The 15,426-nt window shown below is 49.8% G+C and overlaps 1 protein-coding gene across 4 annotated transcripts in view; it reads left to right on the top strand.

Moving 5' to 3' along the window:
• The first annotated feature begins 1,299 nt into the window (after positions 1-1,299).
• The window catches only part of obscna (obscurin, cytoskeletal calmodulin and titin-interacting RhoGEF a), a 28,645-nt gene continuing 14,518 nt past the window's right edge, over positions 1,300-15,426 (top strand). For 3 of the 4 annotated variants that reach the window (XM_057038449.1, XM_057038451.1, XM_057038448.1), the window contains exons 1-39: positions 1,300-1,414; positions 1,490-1,756; positions 1,868-2,029; positions 2,119-2,223; positions 2,298-2,564; positions 2,675-2,944; positions 3,019-3,285; positions 3,384-3,647; positions 3,753-4,019; positions 4,139-4,408; positions 4,482-4,748; positions 4,817-5,083; positions 5,182-5,454; positions 5,524-5,787; positions 5,912-6,178; positions 6,252-6,518; positions 6,729-6,998; positions 7,123-7,389; positions 7,464-7,739; positions 7,817-8,083; positions 8,336-8,602; positions 8,685-8,951; positions 9,027-9,293; positions 9,370-9,636; positions 9,720-9,986; positions 10,066-10,332; positions 10,418-10,687; positions 10,856-11,149; positions 11,237-11,494; positions 11,570-11,836; positions 11,920-12,186; positions 12,277-12,543; positions 12,639-12,905; positions 13,033-13,299; positions 13,387-13,653; positions 13,797-14,063; positions 14,146-14,412; positions 14,534-14,800; positions 14,882-15,148. In XM_057038449.1, the coding sequence (XP_056894429.1) occupies positions 1,375-1,414; positions 1,490-1,756; positions 1,868-2,029; positions 2,119-2,223; positions 2,298-2,564; positions 2,675-2,944; positions 3,019-3,285; positions 3,384-3,647; positions 3,753-4,019; positions 4,139-4,408; positions 4,482-4,748; positions 4,817-5,083; positions 5,182-5,454; positions 5,524-5,787; positions 5,912-6,178; positions 6,252-6,518; positions 6,729-6,998; positions 7,123-7,389; positions 7,464-7,739; positions 7,817-8,083; positions 8,336-8,602; positions 8,685-8,951; positions 9,027-9,293; positions 9,370-9,636; positions 9,720-9,986; positions 10,066-10,332; positions 10,418-10,687; positions 10,856-11,149; positions 11,237-11,494; positions 11,570-11,836; positions 11,920-12,186; positions 12,277-12,543; positions 12,639-12,905; positions 13,033-13,299; positions 13,387-13,653; positions 13,797-14,063; positions 14,146-14,412; positions 14,534-14,800; positions 14,882-15,148 (9,958 nt within the window). In that variant the 5' untranslated portion in view covers positions 1,300-1,374. The remainder of the gene's footprint in view (positions 1,415-1,489; positions 1,757-1,867; positions 2,030-2,118; positions 2,224-2,297; positions 2,565-2,674; positions 2,945-3,018; positions 3,286-3,383; positions 3,648-3,752; positions 4,020-4,138; positions 4,409-4,481; positions 4,749-4,816; positions 5,084-5,181; positions 5,455-5,523; positions 5,788-5,911; positions 6,179-6,251; positions 6,519-6,728; positions 6,999-7,122; positions 7,390-7,463; positions 7,740-7,816; positions 8,084-8,335; positions 8,603-8,684; positions 8,952-9,026; positions 9,294-9,369; positions 9,637-9,719; positions 9,987-10,065; positions 10,333-10,417; positions 10,688-10,855; positions 11,150-11,236; positions 11,495-11,569; positions 11,837-11,919; positions 12,187-12,276; positions 12,544-12,638; positions 12,906-13,032; positions 13,300-13,386; positions 13,654-13,796; positions 14,064-14,145; positions 14,413-14,533; positions 14,801-14,881; positions 15,149-15,426) is intronic. The other variant, XM_057038450.1, reaches the window with a different exon arrangement.

Here is a 15,426-nt window from a genome sequence, read left to right as displayed (position 1 = left end):
TTGTGAAATCTCTTCACATTTATGGAATATTTCCTCATATGTGCCATTACGGAGAGCTCAGCTAAGTGGATGAACCCACTGTCTCTGCCTGTGGGGACGTCTAACGGGTTGTTTAAGAGAGGAACTGTCTCTCTCAGAAGGGTCTAATGTTTGACCTTCTGGCTGCTGCAGTGGTGGAAACTCCCTGGAGACCTCTGTGAATTTTGATCCGTCTAACCTGAGGTTAAGCAGACTGACAGTTGTAGTTTAACTCTAGTTTATGGAGTACGCTCTCTCTCTTTGGGAGCGGTGCATAGAACAGCACACACACATCCCGGAGACCCCTTCGTGCACGCGTTACTCCAGGTTAACCTTCACTCCTGGGTGAGTTCACCCATCTAGTCTCTCAGTCGTCCTATTGAAAAACCATCAAACACGTTGATCCGGCTGTTCAGACATTGACTGTGGTACTGATGCTGGATGTTGAGTGGCCTCGCACCATTAAATCCAAAGCTATCTTTGCCCTCCGAATTACAGAAGTCTATTTTGGAGGTTAGTGTGTGGGGAGAGATATGTCAGCTGTTCAGCACCACGCTCCATCAACACGAGAAAAAAAAGAAGCATTATAGGCTGCGTGCTTCGGAGAACGGGACAGAGGCTGCAGACATGGACGTGCTTTTCCTGACAGACCTGGGAGAAGACTCAAGACCCTCGCCATGTTGGAGCTTTTAACCGTCTAGGAGGGTTGTTTTTTTTATCACCCTTTGTGCAAAAGGTGCAGACTTCAGTTGAAGGTGGGTGCACGTGGGCTCACACTTTCGAGGAGATTCTTCTGTGTAATTGTTGAACGCGTCTCCCTTTCTCTTCTGTTAGTACCATCGCTAGATGACAGGCCAGGTGACGCATCATGGAATATAAATTTAGAAAGAATGACTCTCTTGTTTAGCTACTTTGTCGACCTCGTGCCTAACGACTGTAATAAAGAGCGGCCTTAGACGGATCTCCTCAGGCAGTTGAGTGACTGGCTTATTTGTCTTTTAAGGCTGCTTCTCGGCTCGGTTTGCAGCCTCCTGGAGGTGGCACCGCAGCTGAGGCTATATCTGTGGTGCTGAGCTCAGGCATGTGAGGTGACGGCGCTCCTCGTTACTGAGGTGGACTGGCGCGCCGTCTCTGGGATTAACTCGGGGCGACGCTCGGTGTATCCATTTTGGCCACGCTGCCATTTTGTGTCATCAGGAGTTCACAGGAACAGTCACGGGAGGCATTTTATTCCCATCTTTTGATTGCATTGTCTCTGTCTTATTCATCGTTTCGTCCTAGCCCCCCCGCCCCACCCCCCCGTGACAACTGTGACAGTCGAGTTTGACCCGTCTCACTGGGAGAAGATCAAGAGGCATGGGCGACAGTAAACATCCAGGGAAAGTTGCTGCCGCAAGTAAGCTCTCCTCTGACGCGCTCTTGTGGATTCCACAGAGGTTTAGTTTTAAAAGAACCAAAATGTGTGTGTCAGAGAATCACCTGCAGGTGGTAAAGGGACTGGAGGACGCGGAGGTGTCTGAGTGTGAGAGCTGCTCCTTCGAGGTGACGCTCAGCGTGGCCTACGTCGCCGGCGTGTGGACCAGAGACGGGACGCAGCTGAGGTCAAAGCCCAGCTGTTGCATCAGCACACACGGGAAGAAACACTCCCTCATCCTGAAAAGGGTAACCCTGGGAGACGCAGGCTTGTACTGCTTTCAGGCTGACGGCCTTCAGACCTCGGGCAGACTCGGCGTCAGAGGTAAGATGGCGTCTGGTGACCTTGACAATCCATTTTACTGATTTATGACACCATGAAAATATGTCCTCGCGCTGAACACGAGGCCGCGGTGACGGTTCGAATATCTTCCAGCTCGAGACATCTACATCGTGAAGGAGCTGGAGGATGTGGACACGAGGGAACGCCAGACTGTGAACTTTCTCTGCGAGGTCAACCAGGTCGATGTGGATGGTCGGTGGTACAGAGACGACTGCAGGATTCGACCGGGGGACAAAATCAAGATCAGACACCAGGGTGAGAGACAGGCGCACGCAGGATCGCAGCGGGTGCACCCGGCCAACTTGCAACTTACCTTTTGATGTTTTGATATGTGTTGACCGCAGGTAGAACACACACGCTGTGTTTCAAATCGGTCCGGCCAGAACATGCCGGGGAGATCAGGTTCACGGCAGAGCGCGTCTCTTCCTACGCTACTCTCACGGTCAAAGGTGAGCTGGCAGATCTTTCAGTTTCATTGATGGACGGAGTTCCGACCGCATCGGCTTCATGTGTCCTCTGCCAGAGCTGCCGGTCCAAATAGTGCGACCTCTGAGGGTCAAGATCGCCATGTATCGCCACCGAGGGCTCCTGGAGTGCCAGGTGTCACGGCCCAATGCTCAGGTCAAGTGGTACAAGAACAGGAAGGAGCTCCTTCCCAGTAAGAAGTACCAGGTAATCAACCAGGACGTCTACAGGCAGCTGTACATCGATGACATCTGCTCATCAGATGAGGACACCTACACCTGTGATGCAGGAGACGACCAAACGTCTTGTCAGCTTCTCGTGGAGGGTGAGATACCTTACAGTAATGATGTCATTTCCAGTGGCTGCAGTCACGTGGCCAGTACACACTGAGCTTCGTGTCAGCAGAGGTGATGTGTGTTGTGGCTGTACATGTAGAGCAGGCTATCAGCATAGTGCGAGGAATGAGCTCTGTGGAGGTGATGGAGCCGGAGCCAGCACTGTTCCAGGTGGAGACCAGCCTAAAATCAGGAAGACCACCCAGATGGACCCTGAATGGAGAGGTCCTAGAGCCCAGTGCTGCGGTGAACATCAACAGGAAGGGCACCGTGCACAGCCTCTGTCTGACCTCCACTGAGAGCTCCATGTGCGGCCCTGTGGTCTTTGTGGCTGGAAAGAGTCGTTCCACTGCTCAACTGACTGTAAAGGGTGAGTTTCCTGGGAAACAACCAAGTACAGTTTGATCGGTTCAGTCTTGATCGGCGCCTCCTCTTTAAATGCAGAGAGACCCCTGCAGGTGTCCCACCCTTTGGAAGATACTGACGCGAAGGAGAACAGCTCTGCCACCCTGAGCTGCGGGTTTATGCCCTCTCCCAGGGTGGTGCGGTGGTTTAAAGGCCGCACGGCGCTGAAAACCTCAAACAAGTACAGCATGAAGAGGGAAGGACACCGAGCCGAGCTGACCATTCACGGCCTGACAGGGATGGATTCAGGACAATACCGCTGTGTTGCTGGCGGCTCACAGAGCACCGCACAGGTTAAGGTGGAAGGTAGGAGGAACGTGGCCTGTGTGTGTGTGTGTGTGGGGGGGTGGGGGGGGGGGGGGCAGCTTTGTCAACTAGATCCTTTTTTCCCCCTTTTATCATAGTGCGAACACTGAAGCTGGTTAAGCACCTTGAGCCAGTGGAGGTGGAGGAGGACGGCTGCGCCACCTTCTCATGCGAGCTGAACTTCGTGGTCGCCAACGCCGAGTGGCTCCTCAACAACGTCCGCCTCTATTCCAACGCCATCAACAGGATCCAGCACATGGGCACCATGCACAGCCTCACAATCAAGAAGCTGCGTCCACAAGTGGGCAGGGTCACCTTCAAAGCAGGTCTCCTGTCTGAGAGCGCCTTGTTAAAGGTCAAAGGTCAGCAGGTGTATGAGTACCAGCCTTTACCTGGTCAGATTTGTGCAGTTGTTTCTGAGAATTGTGCACATGGTTAGGAATGTTTTTGGTGGATCTTGACTCCAGAGCGACCGGCTGTGTTCCTGAAGTCTCTGGAGGACGCTGTAGGAGAAGAACAAGGGGATGTTTGTCTGCACTGTGAAATCTCCAAGGAGACAGCGACCCCTGTGTGGAGGAAAGATGGTTTAGTGTTGACCCCTGATGATAAACATGAGCTTCTGCAGTTTGGCAACACCCTGGCACTGATCATCCACTCCCTGAGCAAAGACGACGCGGGACAGTACACGTGCGACCTCGGCACCAGTCAGACCAAGGCTAAAGTCACTGTCCACGGTGAGTGATTCCAGAGCAGCTCTTGGTCACTCGCTGATGGAATAAATGCACTTTCTTCTTTTGGAAGTGTAGAATCACAAAGATTCCCCATTTTGCTTCTGTCTAATTTACATCCACAGACTTACACATCACGATAGTGCAGCGTCTGAAGACTGTGTCGGTCCTGGAAGGGGAGAATTGCACGTTCGATTGCCACCTCTCCCACGATGTTGACGATCAGCCCCGCTGGACGATAAACGGCCAGGTCGTGGATACCGACGGCCACGTCCAGGTGGTCAACAACGGCCGCAGGTACAGGCTGGCAATAAAGGATGCACTGCTGAGCGACGCTGGAGACATCGTCTTCACAATAAAAGACCTCACATGTAGGACCATGCTTTTTGTCAAAGGTAAATATTTGGCTCTCACAGGAAAAAGGAATCGAGTGAATTTTGGGCATAAAATTCATCTCCTGTCTTTTAGAAAAACCCGTTCACATCTTCAAAGATCTACTTAACGTCAAGGCAGTGCCGGGCGAGGACGCTGAGCTGAGCTGTGAGATCACCAAGACGGACGTCACCATTCGTTGGCTGAAAAATGGCCATTTGATCCGGCAGAGCCCAAAGTATGAGATGAGTGTTGCGAAGAACCAGGCGAAGCTGGTGATCAGGAACGCAACGATCAGGGACTCTGGAGATTACTGCTGCGAGGCAGATGGCGTCGCTTCACGGGCCAAAGTGGAGATCAGAGGTAGATTCCTGCAACACTGTGGTCTTCTTTGGTTTTACAGTTATGCCTCATTCCAAACCTCCTGTCAGAACTCCAGCATACCTTCGCGATGGAGCTGAAGGACTCACGGGCCGAAGAAAAGGCCAAAGTGACCCTGGAGTGCGAGACCAGGCGTCCAGCCAAGCGGGTGAAATGGCTGAAGGGCATGTTGGAACTGAGGTCCAGCAGGAAGTACGTCATCAGACAGAAGGGAGTGATGCTGTCGCTGACAATCAACAGCCTGGAGAAATCCGACTCCGACATTTACATATGTGATGTTGGCACCATGCAAAGCCGAGCGCAGCTGACCGTGCAGGGTGGGACCGGCCGCCTTACAGCAATACGTCGTGGTCCTCCCCCGGATGGACTTGTGTTGAAATGTTGAAATACGCACTCTTTTCTGTGTTGCTATCAGGTCAGACGGTGTTCATCCTGGATGAGTTAGAGGATGTCGAGTGTCTCGAGGGTGACACGGTCACGTTCCGGTGTAGAATCTGCCCCAGCGACTACAGCGATGTCAAATGGTATCTGGACGAGACTCTGTTATACACCAATGAACTCAATGAGATCCAGTTGTTGGCTGGAGGGTACCATGTCCTCACGTTCAGGCAGCTTGCCCGCAAAGACACCGGCACTATTTCATTTTCTGCAGGGGATAAAAGATCATACGCCTCGCTGCTCGTCAGAGGTGAGACTCTCCAGCAGCTTTTGTCTGATTGTTTCGATCTGAATTGCGCTTATTTACACGTATTTCCAGAGAGGCGTCCCACCATCATTAAAGCGCTGGAAGACTGTGAGGCCATCGAAGGAGGTGGCTTGATTTTGTCTTGCCTGACCTCCAAACCGTGTCACATCCGATGGTACAAAGATGGCTGCCTGATGTGGAACTCCTCGAGGTATTTCACCAGTCGGTCTGGCTGCGAGGCCCGGCTGACAATCCGGGAGGTTGGCCGCAACGATGGCGGAGTCTATGAGTGCAGCGCCGGCTCTGTTTCAACCAGGGCTGTAGTAACTGTCAAAGGTATAGCGGAAACTGACTGGAACTGCAGAACCACTTCTGCCTTCTAGTGCCCTTCCTTAAACATCAGATAGATGTGAGACTATAGAAATCCACAGCATTAAATGGTTGTTTTTTCCTATTTTAGCCATCCCAGCAGAGTTCACACAGCCTCTGAAGAGTGTGGAGGCCAGGGAGGGAGAGACTTTAACTCTGACCTGTGAATACTCTCTGCCTGGCGTCCATTTCCTCTGGAATAAAGGTTATGAGAGCATCAGGCCCGGAGATAAATACTTAATGAAACAGAGGAAGACTGTCATCTCTCTGACCATTCAAAACCTTCATCCCGAAGACTCAGGAGAATACACCTGTCAGTGTAGAGATCACCGCACTACAGCCAGCCTCAAAGTTCATGGTATGAGATTCATTTCTTTCTTTAACGCACCTAATGACTCCCCAAAATGAGTCCACAGTGACTTGTCTTGCAGCTATCCCCACCACATTCACACAGCAGTTGAGGAATATTCAAGCGCAGGAGGGAAGCAACGTTGTCCTCCGCTGTGAGCTGTCCAAACCTGGAATTCCAGTAGAATGGAGGAAAGGAGACGAGCCGTTAAAGAATGGGGTCAGGTTCCAGATAAGGCGAAGAGAGACCACCTTAGAGCTCCTTATATGGAAGCCAGTGCCCGAGGACAGCGGAGTGTACAGCTGCGTGTGCGCCGACCAGAAGACGTCAGCCAATGTCAAAATCACCGGTAGGATAAGATGTTGAGTTTGGCTCCACCTTAATCCAAAAAGTGGTATTATCACACTTATGTTTGAAGTGCTTGCACCTGTTTTGATCTGATGTTTAACTTATATTTTTCTTAGAAACCTCTGAGAATCGCAGATATTAAAAAATAGAAAAATTGGGGGAAAGGTCCAAAACAGCTAAGTTGTTGCTAATGTCTCCATATTGGTACCAGCCCTCCCAGTCACCTTCAAGCAGAAGCTGAAGAACGTGCAGATCGAGGAAGGCAACGTCGCGGTTTTCCGCTGTGAGCTGTCAAAAGTGGGCCACAGCGTGGAATGGATGAAGAGAGGCGATGAGGTCATCAGAGGTGGAGAGAAGTATCAGATGCGGCAGAGAGACACTCTGTTGGAGCTGCGGATCTTGGATGCAAAACCTGATGACAGCAATATTTACACATGCGTCTGTGGAACCGTAGAGACCACTGCAACTCTGACTGTTAACGGTAGAGAGTTCTCATGTGCTCTCACTAAAATCCCTGCTATCAGTTGTTATAACTGAAGTCATTTTTAAAGGTCCAGCCACAACACACGTGGGTTGATTTGTAGTGATGTCGCTGTGTCTTTCAGCTCTTCCTGTCACCTTCAAACAGAAGCTAAAAAATGTACAAGTGGAGGAAGGCAACAATATCACGCTGTACTGTGAGATCTCCAAGCCTGGCATCCCGGTGGAATGGAGACGTGCTGGAGATCTTTTAGAAAATGGGGACAAGTACCACATTAGGCAGAGGGAGACGACCCTGGAGTTGACCATCCGAGACGTCGATCCGGAGGACAGCGGCGTCTACACCTGCGCGTGTCGGGATCAGCGGACAAAGGCTACTGTTAAAGTTGTTGGTATGTTCCCTACGTGAAGCATACAGCAGCACCCACCTGTAAATAACTGTAAATAACCTTGTTTGTTCCTACAGCTGTTCCAGCTACATTTAAAGTGAGCCTGAAGAGTCAGGACGCTGAGGAAGGGAGCAGCGTCAGCCTGAGCTGCGAGCTGTCGAAGAAAGGGGTGCCGGTGCAGTGGAAGAGAGATGCCCAGCTGCTGTCTGAAGGGATGTGCCCAGGAAAGTATCAGATGAAGGTGGAAGGGAAGACGGCTCAGCTGACCGTCCACAGTGTCCAGGCAGAGGACGCAGGGAGGTACAGCTGTATCGCCGGAGACGAGAAAACCTCGGCTGAAGTCAGAGTGAAGGGTAAGTTCATAGCAGCCAAACCTGCTTTGCTGACAGATGAATGCATCGATAACAAATTTTAAATATCCCTGCACCAGCACTCCCTGTGACCTTTAAACGAGGAGTCCAGAACATAGCGGTGAAGGAAGGGGACAGCGGGGTTCTCTGTGGCGAGCTCTCCAGACCCGGAGCTCAGGCGGAATGGAGGAAAGGACGAGTCGTCCTGACACCAGGAGAGAAGTTTGAGATGAAGCAGGAAGGCTGTTTTGTGAAGCTGTTGATCAACTGTGTGGAGGAGAGTGATGCTGGGAAATACACCTGCAAGACCAATGACAGCCAATCAACCGCTGAGCTCACTGTTCATGGTGAGACGTCACATTAAAAAGCAATTTGAAATAAATCCGTTTATTATAATATTATTTATTATATATAAATCCTACTTTAGTAATGTTACGTTATTTAGCTTACTATTGGTTTTATGGGATACTTTAAAAGCAATAGAGCAGAAAAAGGTACTGTAAATGTAAATGAATCAATGGAAGAGAACGTATCTATTTCATTTGCAGTTACTGGGTAAATGCATCGTGTTTAACTCTTTAATTGCGTGTTTTTGACAGGCTTACCACCGACTTTCAGACGGCCTCTCATCAACCAGGAAGTGATGGAGGGCAACAGCGTGATTCTGCACTGTGAGCTCAGCAAAGCTGCTTCTTCGGTGGAGTGGAGGAGAGGAGGAGAGCTGCTAAAGCATGGAGACAAATATCAGGTGAGGAAAAAAGAGCTGCAGGTGGAGATGAAGATCCTCGACCTCAGTGTCAGCGACAGCGGAGAGTACAGCTGTGTGTGTGGAGAACAGGCAACGAGAGCCGTGATCACTGTAAAAGGTGAGTTGTTACACACCTTTGTTTACACCCTGGCCCTGTCAGTCGTGGCTGTTTATGCTTCACGTCTCTTGGGCTTTTCCAGAGTGGCCCATCAAATTCCTCCAAGAGCTGAAAAACATTCAGGTGCAGGAAGGCAACGAAGTCAAACTTCGCTGTGAGATCTCAAAAGCAGGCGCTTCAATAGAGTGGAAGAAAGGAGAGAAAGTGTTGAGCGACGGAGAGAAATACCGGATGAAACAGAGTGGCTCCATGCTGGAGCTTGTCATTAGGAAGAGCCAGCCTGAGGACAGCGGCACATACAGCTGTGTTTGTGCTGAAGTCAAATCTTCTGCCACCATCATCATCACTGGTGAGAGTCATCACATTAAAACCGCGTCAGTATACTGGAAATCTGCACGTCTCATTGACTTTATGCCCCCGTCAGCAATCCCAATCACTTTCAAGCAAAAGTTGAAGAACCAGGAAGTTGTGGAGGAGGGTTCTGTGACGCTCCGCTGCGAGCTTTCTAAAGCCGGAGTTCCGGTGGAGTGGAGGAAAGAGGCTCAGCTCCTCCAGGAGGGAGAAAAATATCAGATGAGACAAGAGGGCAGAGCGGCAGAGATGTCGATAAGGGGAGTGACTCTTGCGGATGGTGGGGAGTACAGCTGTTCTGTTGGTACAGCTGTCACGGCGGCTGAGATTAAAGTGAGAGGTAGGTTTATGGCTCCAGCTCTGTTTTAGAAGTGGAAAATAAGCAGTTTTCTGAAATGTATTGTCATTGTTCTCAGCATTACCTATAACCTTCAAACAAGAGATGGAGAACTTGGTAGTGAAGGAGGGAGATAGTGCTGTTTTCAACTGTGAGCTCTCCAAACCCGGAGCGCCAGTGGACTGGAGGAAAGGAAGAGTCATCCTTAAACCTGGGTACAAATATGAGATGAGGCTAGAAGGCCGTCTCAGTCAACTGACAATCAACAACATAGAGGAGAGCGATGCTGGGAAGTATACCTGTAAGACCAGTGACAGCCAATCGACAGCTGAGCTCACTGTCAGAGGTCAGATAAAAAGCTCATATGGGGCTTAAGAACATCTACAAGCATGTTCTATCAGAAAATAACCTGTGTTATTGTCCTCATAGCTCCTCCCATCATGTTCAAGACAAAGTTAAGGAGCCAGCAGGTGGAGGAGGAGAAGAGTGTGACACTGAGCTGTGAGCTGTCCAAGCCGGGCCTTGCTGCGCAGTGGAGGAAAGGACAAGAGCAGCTTCAGAACAACTTTAAGTATCAAATTAGGAATCGAAACAGCATCATGGAGCTGACCATCAAAAACACACAGTTGGTGGACAGTGGACTTTACAGCTGCAACTATGGTGACGTTAAAACCTCAGCCAACATCACAGTAACACGTAAGGGAGAGCCATACACTCATTTGTTCTTTAATCATCTTTCATGAACAGATCAGGTAACAAACACATTTTTTCCCAGCAATCCCCCTCTCTTTCAAGACGGGTCTGAAGAACCAGGAGGCTCCAGAGGGCGGCAACGTGTCCCTGCGCTGTGAGCTATCCAGGACCGGCGTGCCTGTGCAGTGGTTTAAGTCTGAAAATGAGCTCTGTCAAGGAGGTCGCTATCAGATGACACTCGGAGGGAATATAGCCGAGATGCACATCAGAAACATCCAGCCCGAGGATGTCGGAGAGTACAGCTGCGTCTTTGGGGAGCAAAAGACAACGGCTGAAGTAAACGTCAGAGGTATTCAACTCTTTATTCCGTTGCTCATCTGGCTGTTTTCAGTCCTGAAGTTTTGTCACACTTTTCCTGTTTCTTCCTTAACCAGCGGCAGCATCCGTGTACTTTGAGAAGGAGCTGGAGAGCCAAGCTGTGATGGAAGGAAAACCCGTGCTTCTCTCTTGTGAAGTTTCCAGTGCTAATGTCCCTGTGACTTGGAAGAAGGACAACATTGTGTTAGAGGATGGAGGACGCTACATTTTAAAGAAGGAAGGCACCAGACACTCCTTAGAGATCAGGAAACTGCAACTGGAGGATGCTGGAGAGTTCTGCTGTATCAGCAGAGGCAAGAAGACCACTGCTAAGCTGGTTGTGAGAGGTGGGTGAATATTTCCAGCCACTTTTACCATCAGTTGTATTTTGTTAATTCTGTCAACGTGAAGAATACAGCATGACTAAAATGGCGAGCATGGGCTCACACCTTTCTGTAAAAAAACAAGAAAACATCTCATTCCATCTCCAGTTCTAAACTACCAGCTGTATATAGCCTCCTCTTCCTCCACAGAGCGCGTGCGGATTCTTACAGCGCTACAGGATATCACTGTGACAGCGGGCCAAGATGCCACGTTTGTATGTGAGCTGACTCACGCAGAGGCCGAGGGGGTCTGGTGGCTCGGCTCTAGCCCCTTACAGAGGAACGAAATGAACCAGATGATGTGCCAGGGTCGTCAGCATCGGCTGGTCCTCTCCATGACGACACCCGAGGAGACGGGCACTGTGGCATTTGTGGTTGGGGAGGAGAGGACATCAGCCCATCTTCTGGTTGTTCCAAAGCCCAAAGGTGAGCAAAGTAATAAAATAATGTAGAATTATTAGCTGTCATGCTTTCGTTTGACTGTAGAAGTCTGAATTTCATTTGCAATTCTAGTTTTATTTGAGGAGAAGCCCAGAGATGTTGTCATCATGGAAGGAGAGACAGCAATTTTGTCCTGTGTGACCACTGATCTCACCTCTCCGGTTACTTGGAAATGCAATCATGTCCCCCTGCGAAATGGTGATAAATATGAGACGCGCAAGGAGGGAAAAGTCAACCTTCTACTTATCCATGATGCAGATCCTCAAAATGCTGGCATCTACTCCTGTGATACTGGGGATGTCCAGAGCAGTGCCAGGCTCACCGTGACGGGTGAAGAGATGCTTTCAACTCGTCTGCTAACTTCACAGAATCTTCTTTTAACAGTTCCCATCCTCTCTGTCTCAGAGCGTCCGCCGTTCTTCCAAGAAGGCCTGCAGAGTGTGGAGGTGGAGGAGGGCGGCTCCGTCTTTCTGTGCTGCGAACTGTCCAAACTTGGAGTGCCGATTCACTGGAAAAAGGACAGACTTCCTCTGAGATCGAGCAGAAAGCATGAAATAAAAGAGGACGGCTGTTTCCTCCAGCTTCACATCAGGGATCTGAAACTTGAAGACAGCGGCAGCTACTCATGTCAAGCAGGAAATGCAGAGACCACAGCGACCGTGACGGTGAAAGGTATTCTGTCTTGTGACTCCCCGGTAGTATCGCTAAACTAATAAGTAATAAATGTTTTTGTCATTCTGAATGACTTTTCAAAGAGCTCCCTCCATTCTTCAAGAAAGAATTAAGAAATTTGGGGGTCGAGGAGGGCAGCTCGGCCTCTCTGTGCTGTGAGCTGTCCAAACCCGGAGTGGCGGTGCAGTGGAAGAGGAACAGGATACCGCTGAGAGCCGGCAGGAAGTACGAGATGAAGCAGGAGGGCTGCCTCCTCCAGCTGCAGATCCGTGATCTCATACCTGAGGACAGTGGCAGCTACTCATGTCACACAGAAAGTGCAGAGACAAGTGCATCATTGTCTGTAAAAGGTTCGGGAGTTGCCAATTTGTCAAGTGTTCAGCAGAAACATTATTTATACATATTGTCATCCTTCGTGTCCGACCATCCTGTCTCTCCAGAACTCCCGCCAATTTTCACAGAATGTTTGCAGAATGTGACGGCTAATGAGGGAGGCACACTGGCCTTGAGCTGTGAGTTGTCTAAGCCTGGAGTGGCTGTGCAATGGAAGAAGAACAAGGTGGTGCTGAGATCCAGCAGGAAGTACGACATGAAGCACGACGGCTGTCTGCACCAGCTCAACATCGGGGAACTCACTCTTGAGGACAACGGCAGCTACTCCTGTCATGCAGGAAGTGCAGAGACAGCTGCAGTAGTGTCAGTGAAAGGTTTGTTCATTTAGAGAAAGCCTATTATTTCATGACTTGCTGATAAAGGTTTAAAATGATTGTACATGATACTGCTACCATTTTATTTCCTACAGCGTTACCACCATTTTTCAAAGAGGGTTTGCAGAGTGTGAAGGTGGAGGAAGGAGGAGCTGCCTCCCTTTCCTGTGTGTTGTCCAAGCCTGGCGTATCAGTACAGTGGAAGAAGAACAAGCTGGTGCTGAGATCCAGCAGGAAGTATGAAATTAAGCAGGACGGCTGCATCCTACAGCTTCAGATCAACAGACTCAAACCAGAAGACAGCGGCAGCTACTCCTGTCATGCAGGAGATGCAGAAACAACTGCAACCGTGTCAGTGACAGGTGGGTATGCTTGGCAAGCCATTTTTGTTAGAAGTGTGTTACTAGGTGATGTTCTGAGCATGTCTGTCAATCTTAGCCTTATACTGGTCCTAACATCATATTTGTAATATTTGTATTTGTTTCCCAGAGGTTCCTCCATTCTTTAAGAAAGACTTGATAAATGTGGAGGCAGATGAGGGAGGTGCAGCCTCTCTGTGCTGCGAGCTGTCTAAACCCGGAGTATCGGTGCAGTGGAAGAAGAACAGGATACCGCTGAGAGCCGGCAGGAAGTACGAGATGAAGCAGGAGGGCTGCCTCCTCCAGCTGCTGATCCGTGATCTCATACCTGAGGACAGCGGCAGCTACTCGTGCCAAGCTGAAATGTTAGAGAGCACTGCAGTTGTGACAGTAAAAGGTGAGCTTAGCCTATATTATTCCTCGAATATCCTGCTCTTGCTGAATATCTAATGATGTATTTTTCCCGACCTGTGCTCATCAATAGAGCGTGCAGTATTCTTCAGCTCTGACTTACAGAGTGTAGAGGCTGAGGAGGGTGGGGCGGTCACTCTGTGTTGTGAACTGTCTAAACCTGGAGTGTCAGTGCAGTGGAAGAAGAACAGTCTCCAACTCAGAGCTAACAGGAAGTACGAGATGAAGCAGGATGGCTGCCTCCTCCAGCTACACATCAAGGATCTCATACCTGGGGACAGCGGCAGCTACTTATGCCATGCAGGAGGTGCAGAGACGAGTGCAACGTTGTCCGTTAGAGGTGTGTATGTTCGACAGGTTGATGTACACAATAGTGTGTACGGACAAATTATTACAACCTCTACTCAGTTGATACTTCACTTCCACCTACAGCACATGTTACTCTGAGATAATTACATTTTCCAATCTGCACTCATTTCCAAGAGCTCCCACCATTCTTCAAGAAGTCCTTAGAAAGCTTGGAGGTCGAGGAGGGCGGCTCGGCCTCTCTGTGCTGTGAGCTGTCCAAACCTGGAGGGTCGGTGCAGTGGACGAAGAACAGGATACCGCTGAGAGCCGGCAGGAAGTACGAGATGAAGCAGGAGGGCTGCCTCCTCCAGCTGCAGATCAATGAACTCATACCTGAAGACAGCGGCAGCTACTCATGTCATGCAGACAGCGTGGTGACGACTGCAACTGTGGCAGTGAAAGGTGTGTACAAGTGGGTGTTACATGTGTGTTTTCTGTGATGGTCCTCAGTTCTGTTTCCTTCTGCTCATTGCATCTTGCACAGAGCTCCCTCCATACTTCATCAGCCAATTACAAAGTGTGGAGGCTGAGGAGGGAAGTGCAGCCTCTCTCTGCTGTGAGCTGTCTAAGCCTGGGGTGAGAGTACAGTGGAAGAAGAACAGGATACCACTGAGAGCCAGCAGGAAGTATGAGCTGAAGCAGGAGGGCTGCCTCCTCCAGCTGAACATCCAGGAGCTCAAACCTGAAGACAGTGGAGTCTACACATGCCAGACAGGAAGTGCAGAGACCTCTGCAACTGTGTCTGTGAAAGGTGTGTGATGTTGGTAATAAGAATACAACCAGCTTATGAACAACCTGGTGATTGTTGAGACTTCACAATTTGGCCAGGCTGGGGTTCAAACACTCAAGGCAATTCTCACCAAACGTTCCAGAGCTCCCTCCTTTCTTCAAAAAAACCCTGCAAAGCGTGAAGGCCGAGGAGGGCGCGACAGTTTCCCTGTGCTGCGAGCTGTCTAAACCTGGAGCGTCCGTGCAGTGGAAGAAGAATGAGATGGCACTGAGAGCCGGCAGGAAGTACGAGATGAAGCAAGATGGCTGCCTCACTGAGCTGCAGATCAAGGATCTCAAACTGGAGGACAGTGGCAGCTACTCATGTCACGCAGGAAAAGCAGGGACAAGTGCAACTTTGGCAGTGAGAGGTGTGTATGGAAAATCAGGTTTTGAGCAAGTCAGTAGCGATTACCAGGATTACTTTTCACAAATCTGCACTCATTTTTAAGAGCTCCCGCCGTTCTTCAAGAAATCCTTACAAAGCTTGGAGGTTGAGGAGGGCGGCTCGGCCTCTCTGTGCTGTGAGCTGTCCAAACCTGGAGCGTCGGTGCAGTGGACGAAGAACAGGACACCGCTGAGAGCCGGCAGGAAGTACGAGATGAAGCAGGAGGGCTGCCTCCTCCAGCTGCTGATCAATGAACTCATACCTGAAGACAGCGGCAGCTACTCATGCCATGCAGGAAATGCAGAGACAAGTGCAACTGTGGCAGTGAAAGGTGTGTGTCTGACAATATTGTAGTGAAAGGCTGCTGTCACACTGTTGGCTTTTAAAGTACCTCCTTTTTGAGAGTCTAAATCGTCCTTTCCATATAATGGTCCTTATCTAAATCTTCTTGGATCCTAAGATGTGTAAAGCTAGTTATGTGGGGTCTGGATGAGCACATAACCTCCAGATTATGTCATGTGATGTCAGATTAGGTCATTATTTTGAGATCACATTCTCATTTTACTTCCTTTTTCCACAATTGTCCTCAGTACTGTTTCCTTCTGCTCA

The sequence above is a fragment of the Takifugu flavidus genome, chromosome 7 (genome assembly GCF_003711565.1).
Source record: "Takifugu flavidus isolate HTHZ2018 chromosome 7, ASM371156v2, whole genome shotgun sequence".
Lineage (NCBI taxonomy): Eukaryota > Metazoa > Chordata > Actinopteri > Tetraodontiformes > Tetraodontidae > Takifugu > Takifugu flavidus.
The sequence above is the reverse complement of the archived record's forward strand: the minus strand, read 5'-3'. Positions and strand labels throughout refer to the sequence as shown.